Consider the following 22872-nt stretch of genomic DNA (forward strand, 5'->3'; position numbering starts at 1 on the left):
CAATGACTGTCACCAAGAAGGCCCTATGGCCTGAAAGGAAATCACCTTCAGATGATAGAGAAGAGCAGTGTGATCATCCTAGCTCTTGCACATGAAGAATTGTTACTTTTTTTTTTTAAGATTTATTTTTAAGTAATCCCTACACCCAACGTGGGGCTCAAACTTACAACCCTGAGATCATGAGTCATGTGCTGTATGGAGCCAGCCAGGCACCCCAGCATTGTTAGCCCTTTTTACTGCGTGCACATATCCTGAATCTACAGTATGAGGTTCCCTTTGTATGATGCACTACCTTACTGCAGTGATTGCTGTTTTATACTCTGCTTTCTGGTTCTTTGCAACACTAAAGGATTTCAATTTCCAAAGGGTTTGTGAAGATGTAAATAATTATACAAACAATTATGGTTAACCACTTTTCTTATTCTCTTTTTTAAGAAATGGGTTTAGGTGTGGTTGGGTGGCTCAGTCAGTTAAGCACCTGACACTTGATTTTGGCTCAGGTCATGATCTTATGGTTTGTGGGTTCGGACCCCACATTAGGCTCTTTGCTGACACTGCGGAGCCTGCTTGGGATTCTCTGTCTCCCTCTTCCTCTGCCTCTCTCTCTCTTAAAAATATATAAACATTTTTTTAAAACTAAAAAAAAATGAGTTTAAAAATATGTACAGGGGCACCTGGGTGGCTCAGTCAGTGAAGTATAGGATTTTGGCTCAGGTCACGATCCCCTGGTTTGTGAGTTCAAGCCCCCACCCACATCAGGCTCTCTGCTGTCAGCGCAGAACCCACTTTGGATGCTCTGTCTCCCTCTCTCTTTGTCCTGACCCCCTTTCAAAAATAAATAAGCATTTTAATAAATTAATTAAAAACATGTACAGTATAAAATAAAATTTAGGTACCCCAAATCATTTTCCCTCATGAAAAATTATTTTCCTTCACGAGGGATACCTGGCTGGCTCAGTTGGAAGAGTATGTGATTCCTGATCTCATGGTCATGCGTTCAAGCCCCACATTGGGTACAGAGAGTACTTAAATAAAACTTTAAAAAAAGTTACTTTCCTTCATGAAAGATATTTTTATCTTTTGACATGGTTTACTAAAGCTTTATAAGTTAGAATTTCCAATCCTAATCCTTTTCCTTTCTCTCTCTGCTTTTTCAGATCCTTTCCCTGCTTGCTATGAGAAAGGGAGGCTAAAACTTGGTTCTACATGTTTCTCAGAGTACCATAACTGATTTTTACCTTTATGGTATTTATCCTCCAATTAACTATGACTGTAGTACAAAAGTAAAACTCAGTTTAAGGGGTTATAAATATGAACAACTCTCAGTTCCTCACCTCAAGGACTGTAATGATCCTGAGAAAAATAATAATGATAAATACATTTACTTTTCTCTTTGTACTTCAGGAGGGGTTTACACATGCAAAAGTTCACTTGATGTTTAAAACATCCTTGTAAGGAAGACAGGACAGATACTATTTCCCTTACGTAACAGAGGAGACAAAAGTAAAACATGCAACACATTTAAAAAACTAAAACTATTTAGAAAAACTGAAAACTGTCATATATTGTGATTATAAGTAGATAAACATGTTATAATATTATACATACACACACACATCCTTAGCTTATCTGTAGAAAGGCATGCAGGCTTAAGAAAACATCTCAGAGACACCTGAGTGGCTCAGTTGGTTAAGCGTCCGGCTTCAGCTCAGGTCACGATCTCACGGTTTGTGGGTTTGAGCCCCGTGTCGGGCTCTGTGCTGACAGCTAGCTCAGAGCCTGGAGCCTGTCTTCAGATTCTGTGTCTCCCTCTCTCTCTGCCCCTCCCCACTCATGCTCTGTGTCTCTCTGTCTCAAAAATAAATAAAACATTAAAAAATCATTTCTTATATAAAAAACAGAAAACATCTCATATGTTTGCCATAATGCTTAAAAGCTCATTTTTTAAATTTATTTATTTATTTATTTATTTATTTATTTATTCAGATTTTATTTTTAAGTAATCTCTACACCCAATGTGGGGCTTAAATCACAACTCTGAGAGCGAGTCTCTCACTCCACCAACTGAGCCAGCAGGGACCCCTAAAATCTAATTTTAGAAATCCCATACTTAGTGTCTGTAGGAGGTTCCATTACAAATAGTCATAAATAGAAATGCAAAAAACATTACAAAACACTAGTAATTTACCACATGATACTTGGACTCCTTAGAAAATAGAATAAAATGGGAAACAATTTCATGGGGAAAAAAAAAAGAGCCTTGATGGACTGAGAAGAAGCCCTGGACACAAGCAGCCTGTGGATTCCTGAAAAAACTGAGTAGGATGGAGGTGGAGAAGATACTAAAAGAAGAGACAAAATGACTAGTTTCACAATTTTGCTACTGTTAATGACAAAACCTGGGCTCTGTTTCAGTTTCCAGTAGGCCTGTGTTGAACCTTTCAAGGTACAAGCTTCCCTCACAGGCCGCTAAATACTTACCAGTCCTTTAAAATTACATCAGCCTTGGTGTCTTCTACTTCTTAACTTGCATTTACCTCCCCTACCTGCCACCACCCTCATTCTTTCTTAGAATTAAAAAAGACTAGAGGTGGGGTGCCTGGGTGGCTCCTTCGGTTAAGCGGTTAAGCGTCCAGCTTTGGCTCAGGTCATGATCTCACGGTTCCTGGATTCGAGCCCCGCGTCAGGCTCTGTGCTGACATCTAGCTCAGAGCCTGGAGCCTGCCTCAAATTCTGTACCTCCCTCTCTCTCTGACCCTCCCCTGCTCACGCACTCTCTCTCTCTGTGTCTTTCAAAAATAAATAAACATTAAAAATTTAAAAAAAAAAAAAGACTAGAGGCATCTTATTGGCTCAGTCAGTAGAGCATGTGACTCTCAATCTCCAGGTAGTGAGTTCAATCCCCACACTGGGCATGGAGCCTATTTAGAAAAAGAAACTTAAAAAGAGAATTTAAAAGAGCTAATTCTAAAGCCATTTCTTTCTGCTCACTTTCCACTCTCTATATTCACTTACTAAGACCATATCTTGTCATGTGCTGTTCTAATATTTCTCCTTCAACTCTTCCCTTACATATTTGCCTCAAATTTAAGGTTCTTTGGGCCATTCTATTGTTAAAAAATCAACATCAGGGTGTTTTTACACCTTAATCAAACTTTAGGTCTGAATCTTTTTTAGTATTTTCTTCATCTACTTTCTCCATTCAATCTTTTATCTCTTCCTAACACTGAAATGAAGGTCATGGACATCTCAGTGCCTAGCATGGTGCCAGGCACATAGGTGTTCAAAAAATATTTGTCAAATGAATATTTCATAACTTTAAGATTATTGATAGGGACATTTAGTCTGTAAAACTCTGAAAATTCTTAGAAGTAGTTTCCTCAAAGTTAACAAGACCCTAAACTCTTCTTTAATCAACAATTAGGATTCTTAAGATAATTCTCATTTTCATGAAAGACTGGAATAGAAAATTCTAAACTTCAGCACAAAGATTAAAAGCAGCTGTAAGGTTAACAAAATTTGCAGTGTTTTGTCTTCCTTTAATTTATTCAGACTCTCAGGATCCAAGAAATAACCAGTTTGTCTTGTACCTACTTCAGAAGTTGGATCTGGCTTCGGAATGGAGGTATCAGAGTCATTAAAATTTTATCATGTTAGGAAACTGTACTTACCTTAGAAAAATTGCAAATTGCCATTTCTCCCAATATGGGGACTGTGGAAACCAGGGAACCCTCTACACATCATTTCCATAGTCCCATCTTATTCGAGAGAACATCTACTGTTTTCATTAATTAAGCATTTTAAGAGTATTTTTGGCCAGCACTGTACTAAGGAGCTGGAGAGAGACACATGACATAGCAAGTGCACATTCCTTCTCCCCAAAGAGGTTACAATGCAAAGAGAGAACCAGGCGCGGAACTCAGAACAAAAGCTGTGATTGCATAATAATGTATTGGGGTGTGGGGGATGGGGATCTGAAAGCCTAGTTACTAGGAAAGCAATTTCCAGGAGGTGAGAGCTTAGGCCAGCTCTGAAAGAGGCTGATTGTAAGGATTTGCAGGAGTGAAAGTTGGAGGGCCTTCTACTTAGGAGATAAACATCTGCCCAGATTTAAAGGTGGGAAGTGCCTGAAATATGCAAGACTGTAAAGAGACTGACCTACCAGCACTCAAAGGCTGATAAAGGAGAAAGGCTGATTTTGAGGATGTAGGTAAGTTTGGGTAAGCCTGTTGATTATGTGTGAGGGGAAGAAGACACTTTTTCTTTGTTATAGTAAAGAGCTTAGATTTCATGAGATGGTTGTAAAACAAAGAGGAAAATTACATGAGAAAAATTATTATGACAGCTATGTAAAATGCGGTTCTGGATCTGGAGCTCTGGAAACAAGCTACTCGGTTAATTTAGACCTAAATTTTTAAGACTCAGAATAAAATGGTAGCTAAAGAAATTTTCAAAGTTGAGTAAATAGTGACAACAATAAATATATATAAGGCAATGCTACAATCGACCTCTTTAATTATTAACACAATTAATGATAATCTCCAGATAACATTTTTTATTAAGAACACCTATTCAGTACCCTCCTCCTATAGCTTACTCAACTTGTCTTTGCTTTGTCTTCTTCCCATTTCACCTTTTTCTCTTCATTTATTATCTTAGTCTTTAAAAGACCCAACCTAAATACCAATGTCTCCTTGAGGGCATTTATGATCTCAGGAAATTATTTGAACTTCTATCTGCTAGTCACTTTGGCCACATGCAGCTTACTTTCTGATTACTATTTTTGAATACTGATGACCTTCATTCTATTTAACCCATTAAAACAGTTTTTTTTTAATTATGGGGTCACCTGGTGGCTCAGTCGGTTAAGCGTTGAACTTTGGCTCAGGTTATGATCTCACAGTTCGTGAGTTCGAGCCCCACATTGGACTCTCTGCTGTTGGTGCAGAGGCCACTTCAGATCCTCTGTCCCCCTCCCTCTATACTCCTCCCTCAATCGTGCACCCCCATGTACCCACACACACTCTCAAAAATAAATGAACATTTTAAAAAAGAATTATGATCATTGCAGAACACTTAGAAAATAAAAATCACTTGTGGAGTGCCTGACTGGCTCAGTCAGAGGAAGGACTCTTGATCTCAAGGTTTTAAGTTCAAGCCCCATGTTGGGTGGAGAGATTACTTTAAAAAATAAAATCTTTTTAAAATGGGACTTGTAATCTTCCCCCATTACTAAAATGTTGATGTATTCCAAGTGTTCAATGTGAATAGTATATACATGCGTTTTAAAATACAATATATACATGTTTGCATCCTGCTTCTGGTTTTTGCTTTTACACTGTTATTTTACAGACTCTTGGCATCTAAGCCATTCTATTCGGAATCTGAAGATCCCAGCCAGCTACTGCTTCTTATTTTTAACTCAGCTGTTAATCCCTATATCCTCTTTCTTTACGACTTTTGCTCCATTATGGCTCTTGTTGCCTGGTGTCCACTGTTTGCCTTCTCAATGTGGTGCTTTTAATTAATTAGTTAATTACTTTTATTTCAATGCGACTTTAAATCAATATTCAACCCATCTCAACTCCTTTTACCTCATACAGTGTTTGAGAAGAGCTATTATGTATTAATTTATTTATCTTTTTATCTACTTAGGATTTTGTTTTTAAGTAATCCCTATTCCCAATGCAGGGCTTGAACCCACAACCCCTGAGATCAAGAGCAGCATGCTCCACTGACTGAGTCAGCTAGGTCCCCAGGGGTGGGCAGGGAGAGCTTTTAAAGAGCTTCCTACAGATTGATTGGTCTTGGGTCTGGTGTTCATCTCAGTCTAATAAACTCTGGAAAAGAGAGAGAAGGGGTCATAGAATCCAAAAAGATAATTTATGAAGGACCCTCTCTGAAGAATGGGAATGGGAGACACAGTTGGCTTGACCTATAAATCCTTCATTTAATATTTTTTAGAAAATAAGATTTAAACATTTTTTTATGTTTAATTTTATATTTGAGAGAAAGAGACAGAGACAGAGAGTGAGCATGGGAGGTGCAGAGAGATAGAGGCAGAATTCGAAGCAGGCTCCAGGCTCCAAGCTGTTAACACAGAGCCCAATAGGGGATCGAACTCATGGGCAGTGAGATCATGACCTGAGCCGAAGTTGGATGCTTAACCGACTAAGCCACCCAGGCACCCTAAAAATAAGATTTTTTTTAAAGTAATCTCTATGCTGAACGTGGATTCAAACTCATGACCCCGAAATCAAGTTATGCTCTAACTAAGCCAGCCAGGCCAGGCACCCCCCCCCCAAAATAGGATTTTTTAAATAACTGTTTAAGTTTATTTATTTATTTTGAGAGAGAGACTGCTTGAGCAGGAGAGGGGCACAGGGAGAGGGAGGAAGAGAGAATCCCAAACAGCCTTTGCACTGTGAGCATAGAGCAGACACGGGGTTCGAACACACAAACTGCAAGATCATGACCTGAGCCAAAATGAAAAGTCGGTCGCTTAAGTGACTGACCTACCTAGACACCCCTGAAAATATGTGATGACTATATAATATTCTGTCCTATGCATACATCAGATATACTTATCCTTTCCCATGGTACTGAACAGTTAGGTTGTTTCTGGTCTTCACTATTCTAAATAACACTGACATAAATAGCCTTCTAAGTTGCCTGAATTGCTTATATTTCTAAAAGTCAAGTTACTAGATCAGTGGTGGCAGATTCTTAATATTTGCCAAAGACCTTCTAGATAGGCTTTATGATCTTAAAAAAGGAGAACAAGGTGTTTGAACTTATATTTTGTTTTCTAAGAAATGCAGAAAAAATTATATTTTATGCCAGAAGTACTTACATGAAATACTTCTCTTAGGAGATACTCTTATGTAATGCATTTTAGAAATTAAAGTTACAAGACAGTGGCTTATGTGCCCTGCACGGGGGACAGAATTAAATTGTATACAATTTTTATGCACTTGTATTAGGAAAAAAGAATGAAAGAAGTATTAAACTATGATAATTGATTATAATTTATATGTGCAAAACTACATTTTATGCAATTGAATCTCCAACTGGTACTTTTTATAATATGAATTGATTAGATTGTTGCCATTTGTTATCTACATAAGAATTCAAGTTTTATATGCCGATATTAATTAGCCTTTCCCTTCAAACTTTTGTTTAGATAATATGCTGTGAATACCTCTGTGTGCTCATTTTTTTTTCCCATTCAAACAATGGAAAGATATCCCCCAAAGTGGAGTTGTTGATATGAACAATTTTATAGGTTCCCTTATATATTCCAAAATAATGTACTCCACGGACATGTTATTAACTTTGCATGTTTGTCTTACTGCTTCTACCTCTCCTTAAAAAGATACGTCTTTTCATTTTAATTCCCCACAGGGTAACGAGGTAGAAATGGCACACAACTGAGCACAGAGCACAGGCTCAAGAAATATTAATGCCTTAATCTTGATGTACCTGTGGGTTTGACTTTCCTCTTTGGATTTTTCTCTCTCAGCTCTTCACTTTTTTTCTTTCGATTATCTATTTCATTAACTTAAATTGGCAACTTCAGGTAAATCGACAGCTTCAGGTTGAGTCATTTTGGACACGCGAGTCTCTTCGTATCCCTCAAATTTCTTTCTTAGTAAGTATTTCATTCTGGAACCTTAGTTGCCCGACAGCTGTCTGAGAAAGCTGAATTCAAAGCAGTCACCATCCCCTTGAGCTCACACCTAGCTAAGGTTGCCTCCTTGGAAAGGAAACGTTTTCTCCAAGAATTCTTTGCCAGTTAATTTGCGCCGATTTTGAAGATAACGGAATTGGCGTCCCTTTCTGCCAGTCTGACTCTGTGTGTCGCAGAAATTCTCACAGAACTGTAGTCAACACGGGTTGTGCCCTCCCATGCCCGGAACGTGAAGACAGGTGTGAAGCCCACCTGGGGGGGAAGGCGCTACTGTCTTTGCAGAGCCACACGCTACTCTGGGCATAGCCCATCCCTTGACGGGCATCCCGGGTGCCGCTCGCCCGGCAAACCATCCCGGGCAGCCCCGCGGGCTGCAGTAGCCAAGCGCAGCCGCACCCCAGGCACGCCGAAGACCCAGGGGGCGGGACGGAGTGACGTCACCGGTGACGCAGCCGCTCGACCCGGCCGCCGCCGCCGTCGCCGCCGAACCGGGGGACTAGGGGCCAGGGGGTGAGCGCGAAGATGGCCGCTCCGATTCGGGCTGGTGAGTGTGCGTGACGGAGGCGCGCCGCTGGGGCGGTTGTCGGACGGAGGCTCTCTACCGGGGCGGAGGTCCCACCGGAGCCCTCGGGGCCGGGAGGCACCTGGCGGCGTTTTCCCGCCTCGCAGGGCACGGGGAGGTGCTGAGAGAGGGAAAGGGGGACGGCAGAGAGACTGAGGGGAGCGGGTCGAGGGGCGCGCGGAGGAGGCAGTGGCAGCGGCAGCGGCCCCGGCGAGTTTAGATTTGGCGCCTCTGGAAAGTTTCGGTGGGTCCTGCGATGCCCTGGCCGGCGTCCTGGTGGCTGGCCACCTCAGGAGTGCCCAGAGATGCTGCGAGGAGCCGCGCGTCCCCTGTGGTCAGGGTCACCGCGCAGCCACCCTGAGCCGGGCTGGAGGGGGACAAGTTGGGGGGAGAAAGGGCGAAATAGGAGGACTTTGCGGGACGCGTAGGGGCAGCTGTGCCCTGATCCGCATTCGGGAGCGCTGAGTAGCTGTGATCACGAATCGGATGCGCTCTGGAGCTCTGCAGAGCTGGTACTATAAATAAAACCGCATCCTAACCCCCGGCTCTGATTGCCGCCAAGTGATGCTCGAAGTCCCCTGGGAGGCTTTGGGAGGGCAGTTTCTAGCCTTCCGTTTACGAGGAGTGGCTGGCCTTCCTTCCATCGATCCACCCAGGTTTGCCAGCACCTGCTGCCACTTAGAGACACTTAGGATTTTTGAATTTCAGCTTCCGCTGGCCTTCGGGGAAGGAATGCTAATGGGCTAAACTCATTTTGGGGCGTAAGAAACGTGTCAGCATGAGAAGAAAAAAATGTTCAAGTTTGAGAGGTGGTAGGAGACCCTCCTTCGCCCACCCCCAATAAAAAAGAAAGTGAAACGTAGTGATTGTTTCAACTGCAAGTTTGAGCTGTTGTAAATTCTGCTTGTAACCGGATAATTTCTTCCAGTTTTCGTTTTGGAAGTAAACAATTTAGCAAGTCTTAGGAGAGTTGCTTTGTCCAGAAGCCCTCCTGATTTCCCCCCTCTTTTAAACTCTAATTGTCCTATCTTGCAAGTAACGGGATTGTGAAATTAGCATGGAAATAGGACCTTCAGGCCCTGCTCTTGAATTCCTTATTATCTGTGAAGTAGCCTGTGCCGGGTGGGGGTGAAGGGACCGGAGGGAGTAGGGGGGTGGTAACGTTGGGCCTGGAATTCCATTTTGAGTTGTCTTTAAAATCAATATTCAGTGTAAACAAGGGGAAAAAAGTAGCTGTTCACTATAATCAAATTCAGAAAGCCAAACATGAGTTAAGCACATGTTTATAAAATATTCCATAAATGTTTATAGAATATTCCATAATCTCAGTAAGATTCAATATTCAGTTGTCTTGAAAGAGAGGAAAACCTGTATTCTTGGAGCCCTAATCTTTTTATCCTTAGTTTAGCATCTAGGGATTTGAGAGAGATTTTTATTTTTATTTCATTTCCAACCCCCAACCCACCCCCGCCCAGATTTGAAAGAGATTTTAAACATTTTGGCTTGTTTAGCTTTTCTCCACCCTACTCTGATTTCTCTAGCTTTTTGTGTACTAGCCATTAATCTTGCAATGGATGGCAGATTTTTCAGCGTAGACCATCCATATTGAAATCTAGAGATATTCTAATATTGAACAGAGTTCAGCACATACATTGCAGAAAGTTGAAATGTTTTGACTGTTTTGATTGTACATTACCTTGTTTTTCTTCCAGAATATTAATTATCCCAGATTTTTTAGCTTAAAAACATTTAAGTGATAAGTGAATCTGTGTTGAGTGTAGTATACAATGATACGCTTTTTGGAATATTTAAATTGGAAAATCTGTTGAAGATTTGGGTTAACTATTTGAAATATATTGTTTTTACCTGTCTTTACCACCTTGTTTTCACAGATTTTTCATTTTGAACTACAGAACTTTATCATATATACTCTCTACCAAACTTTTCCTCTAATGCTTAAATCTTACTGAGTATTATAGCATTGGTGGTACATAAGAGGATTTCTGCTCATTGGGTTGTTTGAGGACAGAGTCTGATTGTATTTTGTTTGTATTCCCAGCACCTGACTATCTGCTTATCATGGAGGAAAAACCCCTGTTAAGTGCTGAATTGTAATTTTGAATGGTGGAGAGATATAGACAAAGGCAACATCTTGGTTTCTTGTTGGCAGAAAAAGGGTGCTTTGAAGTGTGTCTCTTTCCTGTAAAGTTAGGCAGAACAAACATGGTTGCCAGAGTCTAATGGAGTTGTCTGGTTGAAGGAGATTAGACAGACACTGGGCCACAGGCTTAGGACACTAATCAAGGTAGGAAATGTATATCCAATCATTATTTGGATTCAGTAATGGGGCATAGTTTTGCCATTAGGCCCAACCAAAATAGAAAGTGACAAGTAACTAAAATATAAAAGGATTCTATAATCCTGGTTTTCTGGCAAAGATTAAGATTACTGAAGTACATTGGTTTTTCACAGCACATTCAGAGACCATAAAACTTTATTCTAAAGAATTCATTTTTAGTGCAGTTTTACATACCAAAGGAAAAGCTTATTTATAGTCCAAGAATTTATTCATTTTGGCAGTGTTTTTTTTTTTAACATTTATTTTTGAAAGCCAGAGACAGATCATGAGCAGGGGAGGGGCAGAGAGAGAGAGAGAGCACGACACATAGAATCGGAGGCAGGCCCCTGGTTTCACTTCTTCAGATTTTTAAAGAGATTTTATCTTTGAGAGCTCCCCTTTTAGAAAGCAAAAACTCCTGGGAGAGGTTAGACCTTAGTTCTCAGCTAATACCTTCATTTTCAGTTAGCACCTTAGTTGGGTTCAGTATACCTTTGGCTGAGAAGAATGAACCCCTGGCTAAAAGTGATAAAACTGGAAGAAAATGAGCACTTACAATAGCAGTAGCAGTAGCAGTAGTCGTAGTAGTGTTGTCAACGAACAGGTACTGAGAGCCACATAATGAAGTGCCAGGGTTTATTTGAAGTTCTTTTTGGATATGAATTTCTCCGATTCCCTCAACACCTTATTGGGGTTCTTCCCACCGTTTCTTAAAGACAAGAAAACTGAGGAAAGCGGAGCATAAATAATTTATCTAGGTCACACAGTAAATACAGCTAAGTGTTAAACCCGGGCATTTGGATTCCAGAGTGCCCTTTCTAGCCATTTTGTTGTGATCCCTCTCCACTGCTATATCGCCTCTCAGAGAGATGGCATCTGACCAGCATTTCACTTTTTTTCACAATTTTTCATTGAATGAAATCATGGTGTTCAATTATAGGCCACTTCCTGTTGAAAGGGGGTGAGGACCTTGCCATCATCGAAATAGGTTTTTTTTAGTAACAACTAGGAATGTATTTGCAGAATACAGAGAAGAGAGTAAAGAGGCTAGGGTCTAGTTTAGCTACATATGTGCTAAATTATATACTATATGCATACCTACTTAAAACTTATTGTGTAAGTAACATGCTTATTATTTTTAGATATTTGAAAATGTGGATAACCCCAGAATAATAAACTGTATTATGTACTCTTTCTAAAAGTTTTTTTTTCTGAATCTTCTTTTCTGAATGTTATGCACGGTATAACTCATACCACCTCTAAAATTTTAGAAGGAAATAATTTCCCTTGAGTGTAAACAAACAGCATTTCCCTCTTTGTCTCAAGAAGTTGAACTAATCATTATTGTCTGGCTTGCCAGTAAGGAATGTTTAAATTGTCTCTGTATTCTTTATATGATCCTTTTTGTTTTATTTTTTATATAATCTTTTTAAAACAAAAATAGAGGGATGCCCGGGTGGCTCAGTTGGTTGAGCATTCAACTCTTGATTTGGGCTCAGGGTTGACCCCTGCACTGAGCGTGGAGCCTGTTTAAGATATTCTCTCTCTCTCTCTCTCTCTCTCTCTCTCTCTCTCTCTCTCTCTCTCCCTCTCTCCCTCTCTCCCTCTCTCCCTCTCTCCCTCTCCCTCTCCCTCTCCCTCTCCCTCTCTCCCATCTGCTTCCCTCCCCAGCTCATATGTGTTCTCTTTCTCTCTCTCTCTCTCTCTTAAAAAAAATATTAAATAAAAGTAGATAGAAGAGAACCCTAGATTTTTCTCTTAATCTCCATATTGAACCAGTTCTTTAAGCCAATGTTTGACACTAATGTACCTCTGCTCCTATCTTTCCTTCAACATTTCTATAGCTTTAATTTCCTTATAATATCTGGGTAATAATCTCCTTTAATCACTCATCCTTCCTCTGGGTCTGCCATTTCAGATCCATCTGCAGGCTATGAAGCTGATCATGTCATTCTTCTCTATAGAATTCTTCAGTGACTTTTATTGCCCATAGTCCCTGGAAGCAGGTTTGGGGATGATTATGGCAGGGAATTTTCTAGGTCTTACGTACCAGAGAAAGGATCTAAAAAGGGAGTTGGGCGTGTGCAGGCTTCAGGTGACTGCATTCCCTTGACTCTGCTGACTCCACATAATGGGAGAGGGTTAGAGCAGGGACCCCCCTTAATTGTCAGGTCAGGGCCCTTGTGGTCTAGATTTAAAGCCAGAGCATGCTGTTGCTATGAAAACTTTTGGAGGCAGCAAGGATCAAAGCCGGGAGACCACTTAGGAGCCTTATTGCAGTAATACAGGTGAGACTTGATTGTGGCTTGGACCAGGGTGAGAGCTGTGGAGGTAATAAATTGCCAGGTTCTCGATATATTTTTTGAAGGATTGGTGTAGGGAGAGAGAAAATGGAGTCAAGGATGAGATATTTAGTGTCAGTACCTGTAAGGAGTTAGGATAATGGAGCATATTAATCATTGATGTCTTAATTTTGCCATTAGCAACTACTGCTGAATGCTAGGAGTTCTAATAAAATACTATATTTGGACAGATTTTGCACCTCAGAAAATCTCGAAGTAAGAAATAAACTTAAAATATGAGCCTGAAGGGGCATCTGGGTGGTTCAGACAGTTAAGCATCCAACTCTTGATTTTGGCTCAGGTCATGGTCTCGTGAGTTCGAGCCCTGTGTTGGGCTCTGCACTGACAGCGTGGAGCCTGCTTGGGATTCTCTCTCCCTCTCCCTCTGCCCCTATCTTACTTGTGCGCTCTCTCTTGCTCTCCCTCTCTCTCTCTCTCAAAATAAATAAATAAACTTAAAAACTTTTAAGAAAAAATGTGTGCCTAAAATATGTACACACATGAGTGTTGGGACTGGTCAGCCTTAAGTCCATATTCAGGATACACCCTACATTTGAAAGTTAAATGAAGGGGGAAAGGATCTCAGCCTCTGAGAGATCTGCTAGGAGATTTTACAAAAAATGAGGAGAAGGAACCAAAAATCAACTTCACTTTTGCAGCTTTTTAGGTGCCTGGAGGTGGCACATAATATTGCTGCCCTAAAAACTTTAGTTTTTTTCAAATTTATATTTAAATCCTAGTTATTAACATAGTGTAGTATTGTTTTCAGAAGTAGGATTTAGTGCTTCATCGCTTACATATAACACTCAGTGCTCAATGCAAGCGCCGTCCTTAGTATGGATCACCTATTTAGCCCATTACCTGCCCATGTCCCCTCCAGCAACCCTCCGTTTGTTCTCTATAGGTTAAAGAATCTCTTATAGTCTGCTTCCCTCTCTTTTTTCCCCCTTCTCCTATATTCATCTATTTTGTTTATTAAATTCTATGTACAAGTGAAATCATACAGTATTTGTCTTTCACTGACTGACTTATTTCGCTAAACAGAATACATTCTAGCTATATCCATGCCATTGCAAATTCCAAGATTTCATTTTTTTAAAGAGAGAGAGAGAGAAAGCATGCATGTGCACACACAAATGGGGTTGGGGCAGAGAGTATCTTAAGCGGGCTTCACACCCAGCTCAGAGCCCAATTCAGGTCTCCATGTCACCTGAGCCAAAATCAAGAGTTGGACATCTGGGGTGCCTGGGTGGCTCAGTCAAGTTAAGCATCTGACTCTTGATTTCAGCTCAGGTCATTATCTTAGTAATGAGATTGAGTCCTGAGTCCCTGCTTGGGATTCTCTCTCTCCCTGTCTCTACCCATGCCCTGCCATGTTCTCTGTCTCTGTCTGTCTCTCTCTCAAAATAAATGTTTTCTTTAAAAAAACGAGCTGGATGCTCAACCAACTGAGTCATCCAGGTGCCCTGAGATCTCATTCTTTCTGATGGCTGAGTAATATTCCATTGTTATATATACCCCACATTTTCATTATTCATTCCTGTTATTGAACATCTGGGCTCTTTCCATAATAATTTGGCTATTGTTGATAATGCTGCTATAAACATTGGGGTACACATACCTCTTTGAACCACTATTTTTGTATCCTTTGGGTAAATACCTAGTGATACAATTGGTGGATCATAGGGTAGTTCTATTCTTAACTTTTTGAGGAACCTCCATACTGTTTTCCAGAGTGGCTGCACCGGTTTGCATTCCCACCAACAAGGCAATAAGGCTCCCCTTTCTCCACATTTTCACCAACACATGTTATTTCCTATGTTAATTTTAGCCATTCTAACAGGTGATTGTGATTTTGATTTGTATTTCCTTGATGGTGAGTGATGTTGAGCATCTTTTCATGTGTTGGTCACCTGGATGTTTTCTTTGGAAAAATCTATTCATGTCTTCTGCCCATTTCTTAACTGGATTATTTGGTTTTGAGGGAGTTGAGTTTGATAAGTTATTTATAGATTTTGGATAGTATCCCTTTATCAGCTGCCCTAAAAATTTTAAAGTATTATGATCATTCTACATAAAATGTTATGAGTGTTCTGTAACTAGGTTCCCACCTGTGACCTGAAATTTGTGTTCAATTTGTTAATACAATGAAGAAAATGTTTTTTGACCTTACTTTTTAAAATTTTTTAAAAATATTTATTTTTAAGAGAGAGAGAGAGAGAGAGAGCATGAGCATGAGCATGTGAGGGGCAGAGAGAGAGGGAGACACGGAATCCAAAGCAGGTTCCAGACTGTCAGCACAAAGCCCAATGCAGACCTTGAACTCAACAAACCTTGATATTATGACCTAAGCTGAAGTTGGATGCTTACCTGACTGAGCCACTCAGGTTCACCATGATCCCTACTTTTTCACTAGACTTTGGTTTACTGTTTTTATCTTATTTGTAAGATTTTATTTTTATTTATTATTTTAGAGAGTAAGACAGCATGAGTTAGGGAGAGGGGCAGAGGGAGGGGGAGAGAGAGAGAGAATGTTCAGCAGGTTCCACACTCAGTATGGAGCCTCTGGCCAATCCCAGCTGGGATCATTCAGCTGAAATATCAAGAGTCGTTCAGTTGACTGAGCCACTCAGGCATCCCTACTAGCTTTATTTTTATTTATCTATTTTTAAAGATTTTGCTTTTAAATAATCTCAATACCCAGTATGGGGCCCAAACTCACAACCCTGAGATCAAGAGTTGCACACTAAACCTAACTAAGCCAACCAGATGCCTCTATTTTTAGATCCCTGTAGCAGAAGCGCTCCTGACTCTGATAAAGGAACGTATTTCTGGGTCAGAACCACATATGATTTTTTTGTTTTAATTTTTTTAAAGTTTGTTTATTTTTGAGACAGAGCACGAGTGGGGGAGGGGCAAAGAGAGAGAGAGACACACAGAATCTGAAAAAGGCTTTAGGCTCTGAGCTGTCAGCACAGAACCCGATGCAGGGCTCAAACTCATGAACTGTGAGATCATGACCTGAGCTGAAGTCGGCCACGTAACCAACTGAGCCACCCAGGCGCCCCATAACCACATGCGTTTTGTTTGATTATGTTGGGATGGGGCTTTGTTTTTGTTTTTAGAATAAGCCTATAATTTCAGATCATGCATAGGCCCACCAAAATTTAAAAATTTTTTGCCATCCACTTATTTTCCTTTTTCTCTTTGCTTACATATCCTCACACATTCCTAAGAGGCTATTCAAACACAAAAGCATTCTCTTGTCTTTTGCCCTCCCTAAGGTAAACTGTCAAGTCCATAAAATTCAGTGTGTTATAGAGCCATGAATTAAAGGTTATTATTGATTTACTAGTGGAAAACTAAATTTATAATGGTAATTAAGTAGAATATTAATGTGATTTATTTAAAAAATAGGATATTACAGAATACTAAGATTTGTTCATTAAAGGGGCCCTGAGTGGCTCAGTCAAACATCTGAGTCTTAATCTCAGCTCAGGTCTTGATCTCAGAGTTCAAGCTCCATGTTGGGCTCCACGCTGGGTGTGGATCCAACTTAAAATATTTTTTTTCACTATAGCTACCATTATAGCTACCGCTTATTGGGGGTTTACTACATGTTAAACAAATTTTTTTTTTTCAATTTTTCATTGAAGTTGATATGATTTTTCCATTTTACAGAAGTTTAGAGAAGTTATAATATTTGCTCAAATCAGACATATAACAGTATGTTACAGAGGTATAATTCATACTTCTAAGTGTTTGTTTTAGAACTCATGCTGTTAACTATGGTTATGCTTTAGTAAACAATTTAGATAAGGGTCTCAGAATGTGGTCATTAGTGAGATATATTTGAGTCTTGTCAGCCCTAATTTTTAAGAAAAGGAATGTAGTTCTTTAAACTGCACTCAACTATTGGTTGAAAGGATGGATCTTATTCTAGTTCATTGAAAAGAGGTCACTACCCGCTTTCTACCAGTAGATGGTGGCAGAAAATTAAAAACCGTTTTTAAAGGGAGCCCATTAGAGAAAGTTAAGTGTGTATTTTTTCAGAGCAAGGCAGATGAGAAATTAGAGACCTTTGGAGCAAAAGAAAAATGAGAACTGCCTATGGTGTTATGACAGCAGCCCACAAATTGAGAGCAAAGGAAGCAAATTTATGAAATTATTCTTGGAAAAATACCTTATAAAAGTGAAATATATTGGCTTTTATTAAAAATTGATGTTCTGCTTAGTTTTCAGATGTTGCAAATATCGCAAACAGAGACTTGTTTGGATTATGTGTTTCTCAGCTAGACTGAATAGATGTTAACAATGGGTAAGTGCAAACACATTGAGCAGTTGCAACTTGCTCAAGACCATTCCATCCTCAACCCTCAGAAATGGCATTGTGTGGACTGCAATACAACGGAGTCAATCTGGGCTTGCCTTAGCTGTTCTCATGTTGCCTGTGGAAGATACATTGAAGAACATGCACTCAGCCACTTTCAAGATAGCAGTCATCCTGTTGCCTTGGCGGTGAATGAGATGTGTGTTTTTTGTTACCTTTGTGATGAGTATGTTCTTAATGATAATGCAACCGGAGACCTGAAGTTACTACGAAGTACCTTAAGTGCAATCAAAAGTCAAAATTATCAGTGCACGACTAGTAGTGAAAGGGTTTTGCAGTCTATGGGCACAAGTAATGATATTTATTACTTACATGATAGCACCCAATCTCTGCTTCAAAATGAAGATCAAATGTATACTGCTCTTTGGCACAGGAGAAGGATATTAATGGGTAAAATCTTTCGAACTTGGTTTGAACAATCACCCATTGGAAGAAAAAGGCAAGAGGAACAATTTCAGGAAAAAATAGCAAAACGAGAAGTGAAAAAAAGACAACAAGAATTAGAGTATCAAGTTAAAACGGAATTGGAAAGTATACATCCAAGAAAGAGTTTACGTTTGCAAGGTCTGGCTCAGTCTACCACGGTAGAAATAGTTTCTGTTCAAGTACCACTACAAACCCCAGCATCACCAGCAAAAGATAAAGTAGTACCTACCTCAGAAGATGTAAGATTAAAAAAAACCCTTGACTCCTCAGGTAAACGAAGGCCAGTAGTAACTCCTGGTGTAACTGGATTGAGAAATTTGGGAAATACTTGCTATATGAATTCTGTTCTTCAAGTGTTGAGTCATTTACTTATTTTTCGGCAATGTTTTTTAAAACTTGATCTGAACCAATGGCTGGCTGTGACAGCTAATGATAAGACAAGCTCACCTTATAAGCCTCCACCAGTCACAGATACAGTATATCAAGTGAATGAATGCCAAGGAAAAGATACAGGCTGTGCTCCCTCCAGACATCCAAGTTTATCAGGACTAAGTGGTGGAGCATCAAAGAGTGGAAAGATGGAACTTATTCAGTCAAAGGAGCCAAGTTCACAATACATTTCTCTCTGTCATGAATTGCATACTTTGTTCCAAGTTATGTGGTCTGGAAAGTGGGCCTTAGTCTCACCATTTGCTATGTTACACTCTGTGTGGAGACTCATTCCAGCTTTTCGTGGTTATGCCCAACAGGATGCTCAGGAATTTCTCTGTGAACTTTTGGATAAAATACAACATGAACTAGAGACAACTGGTACTAGGTTACCAGCTCTTATCCCCACTTCTCAAAGGAAACTTATCAAACACGTTCTGAATGTTGTAAATAATATTTTTCATGGACAACTACTTAGTCAGGTATGGATTATTTTAATCTTATTTTCATCTTGGGGAATTCATAAAATGAAGCCTAAAAAATGTGTATTCTCTGTATAGTGTGTTAGGACTGTTTTCAGGTCAAAATAGATTGCTTTTACAAATATATTTCAAGAAGTCAGCTCACTCATTTACATTTCCTTCATTAATCACTGGAAGTAGGTTTTCATCTATGGCATCAAAGCTTTTGGGGCACCTGGCTGGCTCAGTTGGTTAAACATCCAACTCTTGATTTCAGCTCAGATCATGATCTCACAGTTCCTGAGTTCGAGCCCCGTGGAGGGCTCTGCACTGACAGTGTGGAACCTGCTTGGGATTCTGGGTCTCCCTCTGCTCCTCACCCACTCTTTTGCACATGCCCACGCACACTCTCTTTAAAAAATAATAAACATTTTTTAAAAAGCTTTTTTTTGTGGGGAGGGGGATCAGGAAACAGAGCTTCTTAGATGATAATGTAAATTCATTTTCTGAGGGATCGAGAAGAAAGGGTTTAACGCCACAGGGAACAGATTTGAAGATGCTGCAGTACTGGAATGGATTTGGTGCACACGTGAATAATTTTAGTAATCAAGAAGTAGCCCTGGAAGACTTTCTATAAAATCAAAGGGGACAAAGTCTAAAAGCTTTAACAATAGGTAGGAAAATTTTAAGGAAAATAAATCTGACTTCACTGAGAATAATCCTAAATGGTTTTCCTTTATTTTAATTACTGCTCTAAAAGTTTCCTTTGTTGTGAAAAGGAATCACAAAATCAGGATCTTTAATCACCAGCTCCCTGTAATGAGTGGACTTTTTGGTAAATGATTACTAGGCATAAGGTTCTCTTCTTTTCCAGAGCATAGATCTTAAACATTTTTTTGTTTTATGCATTTGGGTTGTTAGTTCATTTCCTTCCCCTTGCACACCTGCCTCTGTTATTCATTTCAACTTTCACAGTAATGCTACCACCTTTTGTTTTTATAACAGCATACTTTACTGGAATGTAGTTTAAATATTAAAAAAAATTTTTTTTGAAGCTTGGGGTATCTTGGTGACTCAGTAAGTTGGGTGTCTGACTCTTGATTTTGACCCAGGTCATGATCCCAGCATCATTGAATGGAACCACGTGCACAGTGCAGAGCCTGCTTGGGGTTCTCTCTTCCTCTCTTCTCTGCCCCTCCCTTGTTTGTGCATGTACTCTCTGTCAAAATAAACAAACATTAAAAAAAATTTTTTTGAAGCTCTGTGCCCAACATGGGGCTTGAATTCATGATCCAAGATCAAGAGTTACAGGCTTTACCAACTGAGCCAGCCAAGGAACCCCTGTAATTTAAGCATTTCAAAGGTAATTATTCCTGGGGTGTATCTGTGATGTTTATTCCACTTAATGTTTCAGAAATGTAGATTCTACATTGTGCCAGTTAGCAAGTAAGAGTTGTTTCTTGAGTTGCATGCAATTTTATTTTTCTACCACTATTATGGAAAAGCTTAAAATGCACTATTAGGAGTGCCTGGGTGACTCAGTTGATTAAGCATCCAACTTCAGCTCAGGTCATGATCTTGTGGTTCATGGGTTCAAGACCCACAGTGGGCTCCAATGACAGTTCAGAACCTGCTTGAGATTCTCTCTGTCTCTGCCTCTCCCCCATCTGCACACACACTCTCTCTCTCTCAAAATAAATAAATAAACTTAAAAAAAGAAAAGAGAGAGGGAAAAAATGCACTGTTATAGGGGTGCCTGGCTGGCTCAGTCCGTAGGACATGCAACTCTGGATCCTTGGGGTGGTGAGTTCAAGCCCCGTATTGAACCTAGAGCTTACCTAAAATAAATTTAAAAATAAATAAATAAATAAATAAATAAATAAATAAATAAAATGCACCATTATAAAGAGAAGTAATATATAGTTCCCAAGGACCTATATGATACAGTAAATCTATGCAGTAAAAGAAAAATCATCCCATTATCCCATAACCCCACAATCCACACATAAAAACTATTAATATTTTGATATATTTCTTTCTAGTTTTTTTTCTTCTACACATATTTGCCCCAACTTGTGTGGTCATAATGAAAAAATTTCTTTTCTTTTTCTTTTCTTTTTTTTTTGAGAGAGGGAGGGAGACAGAAAGAGAGGGAATCCTAAGCAGGCTCCATTTCAGCACAGAGCCTGACTCAAGCTCAGCCTCACAATTGTGAAATCATGACCTGAGCAAAAATCAGGAGGTAGGTGGTTAACTAACTGAGCTACCAAGGTGCCTGCAGTGTTTCATTATAATGTACAGATTTTTCAGTGTTTAAAATATTTGATCTTTTTTTACAGCATGTCAACGTCCATTATATGTATACACCATAATTTATTTACACATTCCCATATTGTTGACTTGTAAACAAGTCCCAGTTTTTCTGTTACTATAAAGTTATGGTACATTTTCTTCTAATGATTTAGTTAAGACAGAGCCCTAGAAGTAGAATTACTACTTTGTCAAAAGGTAGGTCTTTTTCTTTTTTTTTTTTTATAGTTTAAGTATTACACATATTTTGTTAAAGTCTAAGTAATTCTTTTTTTTTCTTTTTAAAGGTAGGTCTTTTGATACTTGATTACAAATTTCTTTCCAGAAATAATTCTATATTTTATATTTTGAATTTTATGTTTTGGATACTGCAAGAGTGCATTGTGCTTATTTTTTCCTTTATGGATGACTTGAAATTAATGAAAATTTTTATGCCAGCCTTTTGCTCTCCTCCTTTAGATACGTAATGAACTCTTAGAAAATTGGTTATCTCAGGAGATTTAGATGCTTGGTTCCTTGAATAAACTGTTTCCAAAAGGTTAAAACCTGGCCCAAATGAGTCCCCAAACACCAAGAGTGCTCTTTTCTTTGTGTCACTTTGTTAAATCTAAAATCTACATTAGATGTAGTTTCTTTACTTTGTTGCCTGTTCTAGGAATGTAGCTTTATGAAAAAGCTTAGTAATCTATCATGTGGGGATTATTAGATCTGTAGAGTCTGTCTTCAATTATGTGCAGTGTTGGCATTAAATCCTGCTGAGTGTTTCACTGAACTTATTATTCATTCCCTTTCCAATTATTGTACTTTCTATGTCAGTTGTTAGAACTGTCCCATATTCTTTGTGGTTCTATATTTGGTGAAGATTTTGACATAGTGATGTTTGCTTTAAGTGAGAGTATAATGACATCATTTACATTAAATGTATTGTCAGTTGGTAGGACTTCAAAATCTACATGTACTAATATATTATATATAAAAATATACAAACAGTATTTTACTTTTATTATGGTTAAGAGATTATAGGAATTTGGGAAGAAAAAATTAGTGAAAGATGAGGAATGAAAAAGGACAAAGAACAAGTCTAATAATCTAAACATATTAAATTAATTGTATATAAATATCTCTCTTTGTCTCTCTTTCTCTCTCTCTCTCTCTCACACACACACACACACACTCACACACACAGAATATATATCTAATTTAAAAAGTCCAGTTGTCTTTTCTTTAAACCTTCATTCAGATTTGACTAATGGCCTTGGAGTTTTTGAATGCCTAATGGTTAAAGCCCATCAGTACATATTGACAGTCATTGAAAGGAAAAATTATAATAATAAAAAAATCCCTGAAAATATGTAAAACAGATTACTCAGAATTCTGATGATGCATTTGCAGAAGAAAAACTAATTTACTGACCTCTATAGTGAAAGGAGTGAATGTTTTGACAGAAGGATTGTAATCTGAAGAACTAATATTTTTATTTTCAGGTTACATGTGTTGCATGTGACAACAAATCAAATACCATAGAACCTTTCTGGGATTTGTCACTGGAATTTCCAGAAAGATACCAATGCAGTGGAAAAGATACTACTTCCCAGCCATGTCTGGTTACTGAAATGTTGGCCAAATTCACAGAAACTGAAGCTTTAGAAGGAAAAATCTACGTATGTGACCAGTGTAACCGTAAGTAGAGACTATGTATTCTCTTTGCTTTTCTAACAACAGTAGCAAAGAGAAATACAAATGAGAGGAAGCTAAAAAATTCCTGAAAGTAGTAGTTCTGGAAATAAACTTTGGTAGTTCATCAAAAGAAACTGGGATAGATGTTTCGACTTTTTAATTGGCATTTGTGAACTATGTTTTTGTTTTGCCTTATTGATGACATTAAAAAAATTTATCCTATAGTCAATTGTGGAGAGAGAGAATT

The 22872-nt window shown here is 39.0% G+C and overlaps 1 protein-coding gene across 2 annotated transcripts in view; it reads left to right on the top strand.

Annotated features, from left to right (window-relative positions):
* USP44 (ubiquitin specific peptidase 44) overlaps window positions 1-22872 on the top strand; it is a 49307-nt gene that overhangs the window by 16345 nt on the left and 10090 nt on the right. Inside the window, exons 1-3 of one of the 2 annotated variants that reach the window (XM_029953468.1) lie at window positions 4014-4210; window positions 17168-18659; window positions 22433-22628. In XM_029953468.1, coding sequence (XP_029809328.1) covers window positions 17238-18659; window positions 22433-22628 — 1618 coding nt within the window. In that variant the 5' untranslated portion in view covers window positions 4014-4210; window positions 17168-17237. Of the gene's footprint in view, window positions 1-4013; window positions 4211-17167; window positions 18660-22432; window positions 22629-22872 lie in introns of those variants that run through there. The other variant, XM_029953467.1, reaches the window with a different exon arrangement.

This window comes from Suricata suricatta, chromosome 10, assembly GCF_006229205.1.
Source record: "Suricata suricatta isolate VVHF042 chromosome 10, meerkat_22Aug2017_6uvM2_HiC, whole genome shotgun sequence".
In the NCBI taxonomy this organism is placed as follows: domain Eukaryota; kingdom Metazoa; phylum Chordata; class Mammalia; order Carnivora; family Herpestidae; genus Suricata; species Suricata suricatta.